A 16,765-nucleotide genomic window follows, 5' to 3' on the forward strand; every position below is an offset into this window, starting at 1 on the left:
ATAAAATGAGAGTCAACAAACTGACTGAAGAAAATAACTTCAAAAACAGAATAACTCAAATGGCAAAAGAGGCTCAAAAAGCCAATGAGGAGAAAAATGTCTTAAAAAGCTGAATTTGCCAGATAGGAAAAGAATCTCAAAAGCTCACTGAAGAGAATAATTCCTTCAAAATCAGATTGCAGCAAATGGAACCTAATGACTTCATGAGAAATCAAGATACTATTAAACAGACCCAAACAAATGAAAAAAATAGAAGGCAACGTGAAATACCTCATTGGAAAAACCACTGACCAGGAAAATAGATCCAGGAGAGATAATTTTAAAATTATTGGACTACCTGAAAGCCATGATCAAAGAAAAGAACCTAGAAATCATCCTCCAAGAAATTCTCAAGGAAAATTGTCCTGATGTTTTAGAATTAGAGGGCAAAATAGAGGTTGAAAGGATCCACCCATCACCTCCTGAAAAAGATTCCAAAAAGAAAACTGCTAGGAATATTATAGCCAGGTTCCAGAATTCCTAGATCAAGAAGAAAATATTACAAGCAGCCAGGAAGAAACAGTTTGAATACTGTGGAAGCACAATCAGGATAATACAGGATCTGGCAGCTTCTTCAGTGAGGGATCAAAGAGCTTGGAATATGATATTCTGGAAGTCAAAGGAGCTGGGATTAAAACCAAGAATCACCTACTCAGCAAAACTGAGTATCATGTTTCAGGGGAAAATATAGTCATTCAGTGAAATAGAGGGTGTTCAAGCATACTTGATGGAAAAGCCAGAATTGAATCGAAAATTTGACATTCAGATGCAAGAAGCAAGAGAAGCACAAGAAGGTAAACAGGGAAAAGAAATCATAATGATCTTATCAAAGTTGAACTACTTACATTTCTTACATGGAAAAAATGATAATTGTACCTTATGAAACTTTTCTCAATATGAGAATAGTTGAATGGAATATTGGCTTAGGGAGGGAATGACATACCCACTAAATAGGGCATCTCACCCTGCAGGAGATTAGGGGGGGAAGGGGATGAGAGGGGGATGATGGAAGGGAGGGCAGGCTGGGGGGAGGGAAGTTGGAAGCACTCAATTTTGAAAAATGGGATCAAAGTAGAGAATAGAACAAGTGGGGGGGGTGGGATGGGATGGAGGGAAATATAGTCGGTCTTTCACAATATATCCACTATGGAAATGTTTTGCATAGCTACACATGTACACCCTATATTGAACTGCTTATCTTCCCAGTAAGGGTGGGTAACGAGGGAGGTAAGAAAAGAATCTGGAATTCAAAGTTTTAAAATAAAATGTTTAAAAAATAAATATATATTTATTATTATTATTATTCTACATGTAACTGGGAAATAATATATACAGGTAGTGGGGCATAGAGATCCACCATGCCCTACTGCAAAGTCGGAGGGAGTATGGGGGAAGATATAGGAGAAAGCAGATTGGGGGAGGGGATATTCAATGGGATTGCTGTTTTGGGGTGGTGGGTAGGGGAAAAATGGGGAGAAAATTTGTGACTCAAATCTTGTGGAAATGAATGATGTAAACTAAAAACTAAAAAAAGGAACTGCAAAAAAAGAAAGAAAACCCCAAATGAGGTTATGCAGAGTCAACCATTACTAATACAACTGAACAACAACACGTGCCAAGTACTACCATAAGTGTTGGAGAAACAAATTAAGGCAAAAGACAGTCCCTGCTCTCAAGGAGCTAATGGGGGAGATGCCAAGCAACATCTATGTGCAAACAAGATATAGATGAGATGAATTGGAGATAATAGCAGGAAGGCAGTAGAATTAGAGGGATTGGGAAAGGCTTCCAGTAGAAGGTAGAAATTGAAGGAAGCCAAGGTCCTTTGACTGCTAGGCATACTTAAGAGATTAGAGAATAGAATTCAGAAGGTGCCAAACTGTATCTGATGGTGTAGATTCATGATAATCCAGTCTCTTTGGTATGCTGTGGTACCGTAATCTCTAAAAGTTAACTAGCATGACCCAGGACACAGTATAGTTCCAGGGAGCATGGAAAACCTGAGAGGAACACATCCAGAGTCACTCAGTGACCTCCTCTTTTCTGCCCATTTCTCAATATCATGTACACAAAGGATCATGAGGACGTCTCCAATGATGAGCGGTGACTCTCTATGTGGTTCCAGCTCAAGAATGGGACCTGTCCACCCAACTCCTCTAGCAACGTCGGCTGCTAACTTTCCACCTACATAGCCCATCTTTGTGCCTCTCTTGCCGTGTTCACAAGTTTTAATTGGTGGCATTTCCATTAAGTCCTTATTGTTAGTTAGATGGGAGTAATGGATGGTCAGGCTCTGCTTTTCTTTGTATTGCTAGCATGCAATTCTAGGTACATAGTAAATGCATAAAAATGCTTGTTGGACGAATGAAGCTATATAGTTACAGTCTAGAGGAAGCATCAAAATGTTTGCTGTTGGTTTATAAAGATTTTCCTTTTTATGATGATAACATGACTTGGGAAAATGGAATGTCCTGCCCTTTTTGTGTAACCATTTACTTTTCCTTAAATTAAGACGTTTTGTTATACCATTCATCAGTCTTGGCCTGGGATCCATGCAGAAAACCCTTTGAACTTTGATGGAACTAGGATGTGACTGTTGTACCATGGAAGGGGGAGGTTTACAATTCTGTTGCTCTGGGGCAGGAACTCTGGAAAGCACTGAGGGTGAAGACAAAGAGAATGGGAGTGCTGATCACCCTAGCCTAAGAGTTTTCTTGACTTTTCAGAATTTTCACACATCACAGAGTCTTCTTACAGCTTCTTGGTACTCTGGTTTAGCTATACTTGTCTATTTTCTGTTCCTCACATACAATGTTCCATCTCTGATCTCTGTTTCTTTGTACTAGTTACCCCTCTTGTACCTCCAATATGTAAAAAGTACTTTCTGACAGCCCTCATATCTCAGAATCCTTGGTTTTAACACTTAGCTCAGACATCACCTTCCACAGAAGCCCTTTCCTAGTCTCCCAGCTGCTAATTCCTTCTCTTCCAAAGCTGCCTTCCATCTACCCCAAATACATCTTGTATGTACTGATTTCTGGGCACATTCTCTTCCACATTAGAATGCAAACTCCTTGAGGGCCATGACTATTATCTCTGTAGGCTCCTAGCACCGTGCCTACAATATAAGTAAGCACTTAGTATAAGACTGTGGATTGATTGCATGATTGGTGACTAGATGGAATGCAGGAAAATAAAATCAGTAGGCTTAATTGAAGTTGAATATTTAGCTCTCAACTATCCATGCCAATAGATTGAAACAATTGCAGAGTGAATCCATAATAGAAGATAATAGAAGTCATTTGTATTTGAAATTCAATAAGAGTTGCTTTTCTTATGAGGATTTCCTGTCATGATTATGTTTTCTGTAGTCTAATATTCAAATTTATTTGAATTCCACTGGGAATCCATGGACAGTGATGAGAAAATACCTGGTAACTATGCAAGATTATTGATAGAGGAAGGCTGAGTATAACTACAACAGCCAAAATTCATTTGTTATTCTGTATTTTGGTAACCAAGAGATTTTAATTAACCTTTCCTTCTAATTCTCTTTTTGCTCTGTTGATGGAGGTGTAGGTGGTAGCTGATATATTTGCTAATAGGCAATTGTTTGTACACTTAGTACACTCAGCAGTTATCTTCCTAGTCTTAGGGGGAGCCACAGAAAGAAATGGAGAGAACTGGGGAGGAAGGCATTGTTGATTCAATGGAGATAGATAGGCCAATTCCATTTTCATGGACCTAATAACAATTTAATACTAAGTTTTGTTTTTGTTTTCATTTAAAAATAAATTTTATGTTTATTTTTAGTTTACATCATTCATTTCCACAAGATTTTGAGTTACAAATTTTCTCTCCATCTTTCCCCTACCTACCACCACAAAACAACAATCCCACTGAATACCCCCTCCCCCAATCTTCTCTCTCCTATATCCACCCCCATTCCCCCTCCAACTTTCCAGTAGGGCAAGATGGATCTCTATGCCCCAGTGCCTGTATATGTTATTTCCTAGTTGCAGGTTAAAAAAAATTATACATATATATATATATGTATACACACATATATAAAACATTTATAAATATAAATTTATAAATAGAAAACATATATATATATATATGTAAAACATTTGATTTTAAAACTTTGGATTCCAGATTCTTTTCCTTCCTCTGTCATCATCCACCCTTACTGGGAAGATAAGCAATTCAATAGATGGTGTACATGTGTAGCTATGCAAAACATTTCTATACTGGATATATTGTAAAAGATTGACTACATTTCCCTCCATCCTATCCTGCCCCCAATTTGTTCTATTCTCTACTTTGACCTTGTCCCTTTTCAAAAGTGTGTGCTTCCAACTTCCCTCCCCCTCCAACCTGCCCTCCCCTTCATCATCCCCCCTCTTATCCCCTTCACCACTATTCTTCTGTAAGGGGAGATACCTTATGTAGTGTGTATGTCATTCCTTCCCTACGCCAAATTCAATGAGAGTAAGGTTGACCCATTCACTTTTGTCTTCCTGTTCTTCCCCTCCATTGTAACACTTTTCCCTTGCCTCTTCTATGTGAGATAATTTACTCCATTCTGTCTTTCCCCATCTCCTCTCCTTATATCCCCCACTCACCTTTCAATTTCACCCTTTAAGTATCATCCCTTCCTATTCAATTGGTCCTGTGCCCTCTGTGTATGTATACCTGTACACATATATACACACACTCACACTCACATGTTTTCATATGCCCATATACCTTACTATATAGACATATATATGTACACATATATATTCCCTTCAATTATTCACATACTGAGAAAAGTTTCATAAGTTACAATTATTGTTTTTCCATGTAGCAATGTAAATAGTTCTACTTTAATAAGTTCCTTATGATTTCTTTTCCCTGTTTACCTTCTCATGCTTCTCTTGATTCTTGTATCTGAATGTCAAATTTTCTATTTAACTATGTTTTTTTTTCATCAAGAATACCCGAAAGTCCTCTATTCTATTGAATAACCATATTTTCCCCTGAAACATGGTACTCAGTTTTGCTGGGAAGGTGATTCTTGGCTTTAATCCTAGCTCCTTTGACCTCCAGAATATCATATTCCAAACCCTTTGATCCCTCAGTGAAGAAGCTGCCAGATCCTGGGTTATCCTGATTGTGTTTCTACAATATTCAAATTGTTTCTTCTTGGCTGCTTGTAATATTTTCTCTTTGATCTGGGAATTCCAGAAGCTGGCTATAATATTCCTAGCAGTTTTCTTTTTGGAATCTTTTTCAAGAGGTGACCAGTGGATTCATTCAACCTCTATTTTGCTCTCTAGTTCTAAAGCATCAGGGCAATTTTCCTTGAGAATTTCTTGGAGGATGCTTTCTAGGTTCTTTTTGTGATCATGGCTCTAAGGTAGTCCAATAATTTTAAAATTATCTCTCCTGGATCTATTTTCCAGGTCAGTGGTTTTTCTAATGAGATATTTCACATTGCCTTCTATTTTTTCATTTGTTTGGATCTGTTTAATAGTATCTTAATTTCTCATCAAATCACTAGCTTCCATTTGCTCCAATCTAACTTTGAAGGAATTATTCTCTTCAGTGAGCTTTTGAGAGTCTTTTTCCATCTGGCAAATTCAGCTTTTTAAGGCATTCTTCTCCTCTTTGGCTTTTTGAGCTTCTTTTGCCATTTGAGTTAGTCTATTTTTGAAGGTATTATTTTCTTCAGTCGTGTTGTTGATTCTCATTTCATAATTTTCTTGCATTCTTCTCATTTTTCTTTCCAATTTTTCCTCCACTTCTCTTATTTGGTTTTCAAGATCCTTCTTAAGCTCGTCTATGGCCTATAACCAGTTCATATTTTTCTTGGAAGCTTTTGGTGCAGGAGTTCTGACTTCATTGTCTTCCTTCTGTTCCATGCTTTGATCCTTTCTGTCCCCAAAATAGGAGTGTAAAGTCGGATTGCTGTGCTTGCTTTGCTTCCTTTGAGTTGCAACATGAGCAAGCAATTACTTGATTTTTGAACTTTTTGCCACAGTAGAACTCTGCTTCCAGAGAGGAAAGCTTCGTCCCAAATTGCTGGGATTCTCAGCTGCTGGAGCTATTAGTTGGCTGCCCTCTCTGACACCTCCACACTCTCTGGCACCTGTTCACACACCCCAGGACCTCCACCCTAGACAGTGACCCAGATCCAAGCAGGTTAATGCAATAACCCCTCAGGCTGGTCGCTTGGTCCCCCTACAATATGCTGGCCAGGAGCTCTGAAGCAGCCATGTGGTAGCGGTTGCCACACCTCAGCATCCCTGAGAACAACCCTTGAAAACGACATTTCCTCAAGCTTTTAAGAAGATTTGATCTTCAGAGGACTTATGCGGGAGAGTTTGTGCTATTTTCTTGTTTGATTTAGGGCATATTGAAATAGCAAGTCTAGCAGATTGGCACACTACCTTTTCCACTTTTGACTCCTTGGATGCTGATTAGAAAGTGGTATTAAAAGTAAGGTGTTCTTGTTCTGTTAGAAAAAATAAAGAAATATTGATGGGGGCTTTGGGTCACAGTACAAGAGCTGAATGAAGTTTTAATACATCTGTTTATTTTGCTGATTGGTATATGCTGCTCCTTATTGTTTTATATAAATATATATTCCTTGTCTTCCTTCAAAGCTCACAATCTCCTTGAGCTCAGATGCTGTGAAGGTACTTTTTATTTGCTCAGAAAGGTAATTTATTATAATGGATAGAGTGCTAGATTTGGAATCAAGAAGGCACTGATATCGAATACTTTCTCAGATACTCTGTGTGATCCTGGGCAAGTCATTTAAGTATGAAGACCCTTAGTTTTATCACCTGTATAATAGATATCACACTACTTCTAATGACTGCCTTCCAGGTTGTAGTGAGGAAAGTGCTTAACATCCTTAAAGTGATATAAATGTGAGTTATTGGTAGCAAAGAGGACTTCTTACACATTGTGAGTACTCAGTAGGCATTGATAAAGCTAGCTTCCTCTAGTTATCTGATAAAAGATCTTGGCATTTTATTGGACCACAGTCTCAGCAGTATGATCCTGTCAGAGTATCATCTGGAAGCCCAAAGAGCTGGTCACTAGTCTTGTCCTTGGAGTCTGGAACCCTACTTTAGTACTTACTCTCTGTGATGAGTTTTGAGAGATTTCTCGAGGGATGCCTTCAGCTACCAGGAATAAGGAGGTAACGGTCCTGATGTAGGAAGGGCCCTTTGAGTTCTCCCCTCCAACTCTCAGATTCTAGGTTTTTGTGATTCATTTCAGCTGCCATTCAGATGCCTCTTGAATAGGAGAGACAATTTGACCTTCTCAAAGTCACAGAGGTGGAAAGAGGACAGGACTCGGCATCAAACAAATTCTGTTTTCATCTGAAATATTGTCTTTATTTTTTCTGTGACATTGGGCAAGTTACAGAAATCCTCTGAGCCTCAGTCTTTGTAAATAAAAGGTAACAATCATACTCTCCATGCCACTGGATTGTACTGAAGAAAGTGCTTTGTTGGAAAGGCTGCCTGCTCTTTGCATTGTGTTTCCAGTGGCAATCAAATGTTTGATGGTCTTTTGAGCACTAATCTCTAAGTCTATATTGGCCATTGGCATTTTCTGTACTTACTGACTCTTTGTCCTTTTTTTTTTCTTCTTAGGTTGCGATCTTTGGTGAAACAACTAGAAAGAGGAGAGGCTTCTGTGGTCGACCTCAAGAAGAATTTGGAACATGCAGCATCAGTCCTTGAATCTGTCTACATCGATGAAACAAGGTGAGAAGATGCTAACCTGTCCCAGGGAGTTTTCCATAGGTTGGTTGGAGTCTTTCTGGGGAGTCTTTATTTTGTAAACCATGGAAGAGAGACTTGTCCTTGGAGTCTGGAAGGCCTGGGTTCAAATCCTACTTTATTACTTACTCTCTTTGTGACCAAGAGCAGAGCCCTTACTTATCTCCACCTGAGTTTCTTCATCTGTAAAATGGGAATAATAATAGCCATAGTGCCTGCCTTGCAGGGCTGTTGGAAGCCTCAAATGAGACAATGTAGGGGAAGTGCTCTGCAAACTTTCAAAATCTTGAATGTATCAGATAAAGTTTGGTGACAATTATCCAGCTTCTTTCAGATGGCCCTGGGAAGCAACCTCACCTCTAGACTTCATTCTTTAACTTGTAAATGTTGCTCATTCAGACAGGTGAGGATCTTCCTTTTGCACTGTCTCTGAGCACAGTGGACACTGAGAACATTGGGCGGGGAAGCAAGACTGAACAGGGGATGTGTTTGCCCCCTTGGGAGGAACAAGCTGCTTTCTACCCCTCTCAAAATCTCTATTTCCTTAGAAACAGTGTAATTACAGTGTAAGCAGAGGCTGGCCTTTGCCAGCCTCATGCTTTGCATTTCTATACTAAATGCAAATCATTCTAATGTGGGCATTGAAGCCATTCTCACAACTGTATATAATTTAGAGGAATAAAATTGCATTTCTTTTCAAATGTGCTGGTTAAGACTTTTGCCTAATTTTGCTGTCCCTCCCCAATTAATCTGGACTCCTGAGGCTTATACAGCTACTAGATGCAAATCTGAATGAATTTTGCTTTTACTTAAAGCTTGTGTGGTTTATGGCTTCCTTGCATATGGGTGACTCCAATTGAAAGGAATTTGATGCCATAGTTGAGTCCAATGCAATCCAGTTCAATAAGCATTTATTAAATGCCTGCCATGTGCCTAGTATTAGGCAGCACAGAGTAGTAGATAGGGCATTAGACTTGGTTGGGAGGCCTTGACTTCAATTTCTGCCTCAGACACCAAACCTCTCTGGGCCTCAGTTTCCTCAAATGAAAAATGGGAGTGGGGTGAGGTTTAGATTCAATGGATACTAAGGTTCCTTCCAGTTCTTAACCTCAGCTCCTATGAAAGGATACAGGATAGGCCCTGGGCCTTTGATCTCATTGCTATAGGGAAATCCCAGGTGAGGAAATGCCCTCATCTGAAGGAGTGCACTCTGCTACCTCCTCTGTAGTTTTAGTCTTACAGCATCCTTTACCACTTCAAGGATGTCTAAGATGTGGCCCTATGACAAAGACAAAAGAGGTATCCAGATAAGTAAACGCAAAATAGACGTGGTGGAGAGAACCCTGGCTTTGGAGGCAGAAAATCTAGGTTCGGATCATGATGCTGACGATTGTTTCCTTTGTGACTTGGGACAAGTCACTTAAGGTCCCTGGGACTCAGTTTCCTTATCTATAAAATGACAAGTCACTTCCCCTGTCTGGGTCTCAATTTTGTCATGTGTCAAAGGAGCACATCGGTCTAGGTGACCTTTGAAGACTCTTAGCTTTAGAATCTCTAACCTCTGTGGACTGACTTTTCTTTTTTTTTTTATTTTATAAGCAATCAGGGTTAATTAACTTGCTCAAGGTTACACGGCCAGTTATTTCTGGGTGTGGTGCTGAGTATCTGAGCCTGGGATTCAATCTCCAGGTCATCCCGACATTGGAGCCGGTGTCTTACTCACTGTGCTACTTGGCCGCCCCTGGGACTGACTTTTCTTATCTGTAAAGTGAGTGGGTTGGGGTGGGTGACCTCTGAGGACCCTTCTGGCTCTACATCTATGATCTGATAGTTCATTTCTTGTTCCTTTATCCCTATTCTAGGCGACTCCTCGATACAGAGGATGAGCTCAGTGACATCCAGTCAGATGCCGTACCTTCTGAGGTCCGGGACTGGCTGGCCTCCACCTTTACCAGGCAGATGGGGATGATGCTGAGACGGAGCGAGGAGAAGCCCCGATTCAAAAGCATTGTTCATGCTGTGCAGGCAGGGATCTTTGTGGAGAGGTAAGTAATGCAGCAGAACAGAGTTCTGAGGGTAAAAGATTCCATTCAATCAGGAGTCATACAGAGGGGTCATCTTTAATTGACTCCTGTCCATAGAACCTTTTTTGGGCCTCTTGATGGTAGTCAGCCCTTGGAGTCCTTTAAATTACAAAGAAAAGTTTCATCTGGATCGAGGTCTTAATTTTCAGGCAAGAAGAGGGAAGCTCACAATCTAGGAGGAGAGATAGTCCTGTTCCAAGGATTGCATGTGGTTGCTGGGATCAGCTCACCCTTGCCCACTCATATCCATCCCCACTTCCATATGTTTGCCCAAGAGGAGACAAACTCATTAACAGAAAGGAAAATTAGATCTTCCAGCCCATCGTCTCTTAAAGAATTTGAGTGATGATTAAATAAAAAGTAGGGAAGAGATTAAGATGGGAATGCCCATGATGCCTTTTGATTCAAGCAAAATGGTACCCATGTGAGGTTTGATGTGCATAAGGAACCAAAATCTTATACAAGATGTTTTCCTTTTTGAATCTGAGTCTTTTACAGTGAAAAGTGCCAAAGCCTTACCCTGTCCCATATTCCTTATTGAACCATGTGTTCTCTATTTTGAAATGCCACACTCACTTCATTGAACCCTTAGTTCACTGAGGGGGGGAGGGATTTTTAACTTGGTTCTTCAAAGGTTCTGGAGAACATTACTTTCCAAATTGCTTGTCCACTGGAGCTTTCCCCTGTGGTAGGGCATCACTGTCCATTGTCTGTCACATTATCTGACAGGGCCATAAAACTAAGGTGGAACAAATAAAGCTTTGTCCTTCAACCCCCAAAATTAAAGGGTCTATTTAAAGGACTTATAATCTTCCAATATCATAGAAATAAACAGGCTTAGCAAATAGCAAGGATCTTTGGCTGAAAACAGACAGCTACCAGGTAGAATGCTTTCTTCCCATTAGTAACCACTTTCTTCTGGTTGAGTATGTCCATAGTTCAGCCTGGTTCTGCTTCTTCCATTACCTAATCTCTCTTCATGGTGCCCTGGGCTCTCTGTATCCACCCATCACGAATGATACCCTGAAATCTTTTCCCCCTACCTTGACTGAATTCTCATTAAAAAGTTGATTTGAGGGCGTGTTTTATATAAATTGCCCTGAGCATCAAAATTGCTAGTTACACCTCTGGCATCTGGCAGGAGATGCTGTTAAACATTTTAATTCTCATCATAGAACATGCAGATTGATTTTGTTTTTCTGCTCCATGATGCAGGTGTTTGGGGCTGTTTTAATTTCCTCTGATCTTAAAATGTGAGCCAGCTGAGTTCATATGGCAATGATAGCAAAAGAAGTTGAAATGACCTCTGGGCTCCAGAGGCTGTAAAGTTTTTTCCAGAGACTCATCAATGCATCAAGTTTGTCATCCTTCAGGCAGAGTGCTTGGGACCTGGGGTCTGTTTTCCCCACTTACTGTGATGTGACATTGCTTTTTTTTTTCTTTTATTTCTCCTGACTTTGTTAGAATGTACCGACGGACATCAAACATGGTTGGCCTAAGCTACCCACCAGCTGTCATTGAAGCATTAAAGGTAATTCACAATAGAGTATCCCTGCTTAATAAGATATTTTTTTCACACTATCTTCCCCAAATCTTTTTTGGTTTTCTAATTCTCTTCTTTCTACTTATTTTCTATCACTTCAATGGATCTCATCTCCTACCCTTCTGCTTTCTTTCATCTCTCAGTGGCTTTTCAGTTCTAATTCTCTTTCCTTTCCTGGGGGATGGGGGAGTGCATTGGCAATCAAGATACCCTATAGTGGACTAGTCCTATACCTTCAAAGCTGAGCCTGTACTGGTGATGATAAGGGGAAGTTTCTACATTGGCAATTTCATACATAAGTAAAATTATAGATCTGGATCCCAAATGCCTTAGACCAGGGGCTCTTAACCCGGGGTCCTTGAATTTATTTTTAAAGTATTTTAATAACTGTATTTTAACATTCTTGGTTTTCTTTGTAATTCTTGTTCTTTTATTTTATGCATCTAAAATATTATTTGGAGAAGGGGCTCATAGGCGTCACCAGACTGTCTGCCTAAAGGATCTGTGACCCAAAAAAGGCTAAGAGCCCCTGTCTTAAAAATTAAAATACTGAGTTCTCTCTATGAGGAGTGGCTAAGAGACTGCCTAGCTTTTGGTGCATTTTCTTCATTCAACAAACATTTATTATTCTTTTTATTAATTAAGTGTTTAAGACACTGAAGTTACAAAGATAAATGATGTCAGGATTCCCACTCCCACAGGATCCTAGGATCACATATTTAGACTTGGAAGAAATCTTAGAGCCCATCTAACCCAACCCCCTCCTTTTAAAGATAAGGAAATCAAGGCCTAGGGTCACAATGTTGGTTTCAGAGACCAGATTTTGAACTTGGGTCCCTGTGCTGGGGAGGATAGAATCCAGTGGTATTTAATTGGAGGGACAGTGGTGGAGATAATGGCAGTGTCACAGAGGGATATTTTTTCTTCCTGGGTAGCTGGATATGAAGGCAGCCTCGGGTAGAGCCCGGGTCTTAGAACCAGGATGTCTTGGGTCCACATCCTGCCTCTGCTTCTTCTTCTCTTAGAAAGCTCTTCTTTCTGACCCTGTTTTAACATCTGTACAATGAGGATAAAGATAGCCACTGCCTTGTGCAGATTTGTTGTGAGGAACACACCTGATAGAGAGATGCCAGTGATAGTCACTCAATGACCAAGACAGGAAGAATCAGTGATTCTTAGCCCAGGAGCCCACAGGCTTTGAGCAGATTCTGTGATCAGAAAAAGAATCCTCTGTGGAATGCTGAGTGAGCATTTCTGGTGGACAAAAGTCACAGTGAAGGGAGCAGGCATGGGAAGATAGAAAGGGACTGGAGGGCGCAAAGAACATGTTCTCCATCTCCTTTTGCCTTGCAGGATGTGGACAAGTGGTCCTTTGATGTCTTCACCCTGAATGATGCTAGTGGAGATCACGCCTTGAAATTCATTTTCTATGAATTACTCACCCGCTATGATCTGATCAGCCGCTTCAAGGTGAGTGAGTGTGCTGGGGGCTCCTCATTCCTTCCCCTTGCCCTGCCCTTCAGGAGCATGTGGAAGAGAAGTCCCCCTTAGGGTCACACCCAGGACCTTGGCTGAAATGCACTTCATTATAACCTGGCCTTACAAATGAGCATCCTTGAGTTCCCCTCTTCTGGAATTATCAGTGTCACATGGTTACTCCCATTTTACTCTAATTCTTATTATCTGCACCAACATCCTGACTTGCTTTGGGAGAGTGGTAATAGGCAAGGTAGCTTAGGCCTTAGGAAAGCCATAGTCCTTTTCAGAAGTGAAATCTCTCATGTTCAGGTTTTGGCAGAAGTATAGCTGATGGGGGATGGGCCATTAACAACCAGTCCATGGAGCACAGAGCCCCAGAACCACAGGGATGTCTATTAGGAAGCATTCCAGGTTATGTGTTGGGGGAAACCAAGGAAAATAGTTTTTGCTTTGGACTTTGGTAGGGTGGCTAAACTGACCCAGTATTTAAACATTTATACCACCTCTTCACCAACATATATCTATTCATTCTCTCTTTCCCTTTCTCCCTCTCTTCATCCTCTTTTCCCTTTCTCCCTTTCTATCTTTCCTCTTTCTTCCTCCTTTCTCTTCTCCACCTCTCCTTCTGTTTCCTCTTCCTCTCTCCTTCCTTCTCTTCCCACTTCCCCTTACTTCTGTCTCTATTTCTGCCTGTCTTTATATCTCTTTGTCTCTGCCTCTGTTTCTGTCTGTCTTTCTCTGTCTATCTTTCTCTATGTTTCTTTGCCTGACTGAAGTACATTGGGACTTAAGGATTTAAAAGTTAGCCCCTGGTTGGGGTGGCTAGGTGGCACAGTGAATAGAGCACCAGCCCTGGAGTCAGGAGGACCTGAGTTCAAATCTGGCCATAGACACTTGACACTTACTAGCTGTGTGGCCTTGGGCAAGTCACTTAACCCCAATTGCCCTGCCTTCCCCCCTCCAAAAAAAAAGTTACCCCTGGTGGCAAAGGCCAGGGTCACAGGAAGGAGTCCCTGGCCAAGCCCTTTAAAGCTTACAGAAGCATCTTCCTCAGACTGCCTAGGAACTGTCAGCAAAATTCCACTCATTCTTTTACTAGACCAAAGAATGACTTTACCACTTTGGCTCTGGCCAAACAAATATCTTTTCTTGTGTCCTGTGAAGTCCACAGCCTGCCTCCCTTTTCCCCAAGATGAATGCTAATGAAGAGAATAGATCAAAGTATCTCAAGGCTAAACTGTCCTTTCCATATTAAAGGTTTATGCTAGAAAGAGCAGTGAGAGGTTTTCTCATGGGAGGGATTACAGTCAACTTCAAGGAAAAAAACTTGAAGGAGAAAGACTGAGACATTTTGGGAGGGGCAGTCTGGATCACTTGGGTACCAGGAACTTTCTCCTTCCCCCCTCCCCTGAGCCCTGCTGACATACTGGCAGTGGACCATGACTCAGAACCATTTCTGAGCCTGGACTTCCCTCACTTCCCCTCCCTGGGCCTCTGGTTCCAAAGCACCAGGATGAAGAGGTTGGACCAGGAATCTCCCAGCTCCCACATCTCATGAATCCCAGAGCGTCTCCCTTTGGTCAGTTCTGATGGGACTACAGTGTCACAGAATCAGAAAGGAGCCTAGGGTTTCTTTAGACCGATATAAATCCAAGTGGGAAGGTCTTGTACGACTCTGCCTTCGCCTCTCTTCCATGCTCTAGAACCATGGTATCAGATTCAAATAGAAATGGGGGTTACTAACCCGTACGTCTGGGCTACATGGATTTGGAAAACCACACATTCACATTATCCATGCTCTATTGTATTTTTGCTCGTTTTGTCAATATCTCCCAATTGCACGTTCATCTGGTTGTCTGACCCAGCCCAGTGTTTGGCTCTCTGGTCTAGAGAAAGACATGCAGCAGAACCAAGTTCCTAGTGAGGCAGCTCCTTCGACTTTGGTGCCTCTCTGATGACTACTGATAGTGACCTTCAACTCGGTCATAGAGAAGTGGCCAGACATGATGGATTAGTGAACTGACCCCTCACTCAGTTATTCAGTCAATTAGTTAGCACTTGTTAAGCACCCCAGGAAGCACTGGTTGTTGAGTTATTAGAATATATGAATATAGCATATATGTGAAAAAGGAAAAGAAAAGAAAACAACCCTCAGGCTCTAGGGAAGTAGCATTCTACCAAGGTTACTGATGGCTCTGGTTAAAGCCCTAAATTGGCCCCTCTGCCATCCCCCCCATTGCCATGACTCTGATCCCCCCCAAGGCCAAGCAAGAGAAGCCTCCTCTCCATTCCATGGCTTGGCCCTTTAAGCACTAATCTCTTCTGAATCTTCTTTGTCTATCTGGGAGTCTCAGGCACTTGGTGTCTGGAGTCCAGAGCTGTTCAGCCACTCAGTCGGTATCAGGATGTTGGATTCTTGATCATTTCCTTCCAAGGCAGAGCCCCTCTGTGATGCTGGAGCTCAGAGGCTTCCCAGCTCTCCTTTCCTCGACTTCACCATCCAACCTCCCCCAAGGTTCCCGTGGGCTCCCTGTGCTGCTGGTCATCTGTGCCCATGACTGCCACCTTCTTCTTCCAGATTCCCATTTCTGCTCTTGTCTCATTTGTGGAAGCACTGGAGGTGGGTTACAGCAAGCACAAGAACCCCTACCACAATCTGATGCATGCGGCGGATGTCACTCAGACTGTCCACTACCTCCTGTACAAGACAGGGGTCGCGGTGAGTGTGTGGAAGTAGTCCTGGGGGGCTCCTGGGTGACTCAGAGGGTCGCTGTGAGCTGCCCTGTGCAGAAGGAGAAGTGACAGAGAATGGAACTGGGGTTAGATCCAAGCTTGACCTGTGTGACCTTGGGTGGGTCACTGCAGCTCCTGGGGCTCAGCTTCCTCCTCTTTGAAATCAGGGGGTTAGGGTCCATGGCCTCCACAGGTGGGGGGGTTGTTTCTTTCTTTATGCGTGTGCCTCAGATCCCCTCCTCAGAATTCCTCTGGGCTTTTGTGGGAATGGACTGAAGGCTGTGGCAACCTCACTGCGGGCTGTTGGGTAGAATGGGTACTGTGAGAGGAAGAGCATTTGTGCGCACATGTGCATGTTCCCCCCGTGACTAACACACAGTTCTGCTGTGTACATCAGTACTGAAAGAATCTGTGTTTGTCCCTATGGGAACTCCTGTCAATAATCAAGCAAGTGCACATTTATTAATCACCTGCTGCACGTCAGGGACTGTAGGGACATGCCAGGGACTATGGAGCACAGGAATTGTGCTAAGGACTTTATCGGCAGAAAGATGAGGAGCCACCCCACTCTCAGATGTGACCGTGTAGACAAATATGGCACCTTACAGGCTTAGCCCAGTGATCCCATGCCGTCAGGTCCCTTCTCCGGCCTCCTTTACTCAATGTAAAATGAGAAGGCTCCTCCAGATGACTGCGAGGGTCCCTGCAGCACAAAGTTCTTGTAGTTTATGATTCTAACCTTTTGGAGGCCTGCCCTAGAAGTCAGCTTTGGGGATAACTGAGAGGCTGCTGCAAGAACCTGGAGGGATGTGCAGAAGCTGGGAGGGTCCCGTGGAGGAAATGACCGACCATCTGACTGCTTCCTAATCTCCTTTTCAGAACTGGCTGACGGAGCTGGAGATCTTTGCCATCATCTTCTCAGCAGCCATTCATGATTATGAGCACACTGGGACCACTAACAACTTTCACATTCAGACTCGGTGAGGCAGGGGAAGGGGACTTGGAGACACTGAGATTCCTGTGTGTGGAGTAAGAGGGGAGAGGAAAGGAGAGGGAAGGAGGGAGGGAGAGAGGGAAGGAGAGAGAGAGGGAGGGAGAGAGAG

At 42.2% G+C, this 16,765-nt stretch overlaps 1 protein-coding gene across 4 annotated transcripts in view; it reads left to right on the plus strand.

The window, feature by feature from the left end:
* The window catches only part of PDE1C (phosphodiesterase 1C), a 551,686-nt gene that overhangs the window by 454,241 nt on the left and 80,680 nt on the right, over window positions 1-16,765 (plus strand). For all 4 annotated transcript variants that reach the window (XM_069084304.1, XM_069084302.1, XM_069084301.1 and 1 more), the window contains 6 exons: window positions 7,695-7,808; window positions 9,686-9,868; window positions 11,372-11,438; window positions 12,804-12,920; window positions 15,508-15,648; window positions 16,542-16,642. In XM_069084304.1, coding sequence (XP_068940405.1) covers window positions 7,695-7,808; window positions 9,686-9,868; window positions 11,372-11,438; window positions 12,804-12,920; window positions 15,508-15,648; window positions 16,542-16,642 — 723 coding nt within the window. The remainder of the gene's footprint in view (window positions 1-7,694; window positions 7,809-9,685; window positions 9,869-11,371; window positions 11,439-12,803; window positions 12,921-15,507; window positions 15,649-16,541; window positions 16,643-16,765) is intronic.

This window comes from Petaurus breviceps, unplaced genomic scaffold (assembly GCF_028583685.1).
Source record: "Petaurus breviceps papuanus isolate PSGF00001 unplaced genomic scaffold, PetGlider_PUasm1.0 174, whole genome shotgun sequence".
In the NCBI taxonomy this organism is placed as follows: domain Eukaryota; kingdom Metazoa; phylum Chordata; class Mammalia; order Diprotodontia; family Petauridae; genus Petaurus; species Petaurus breviceps.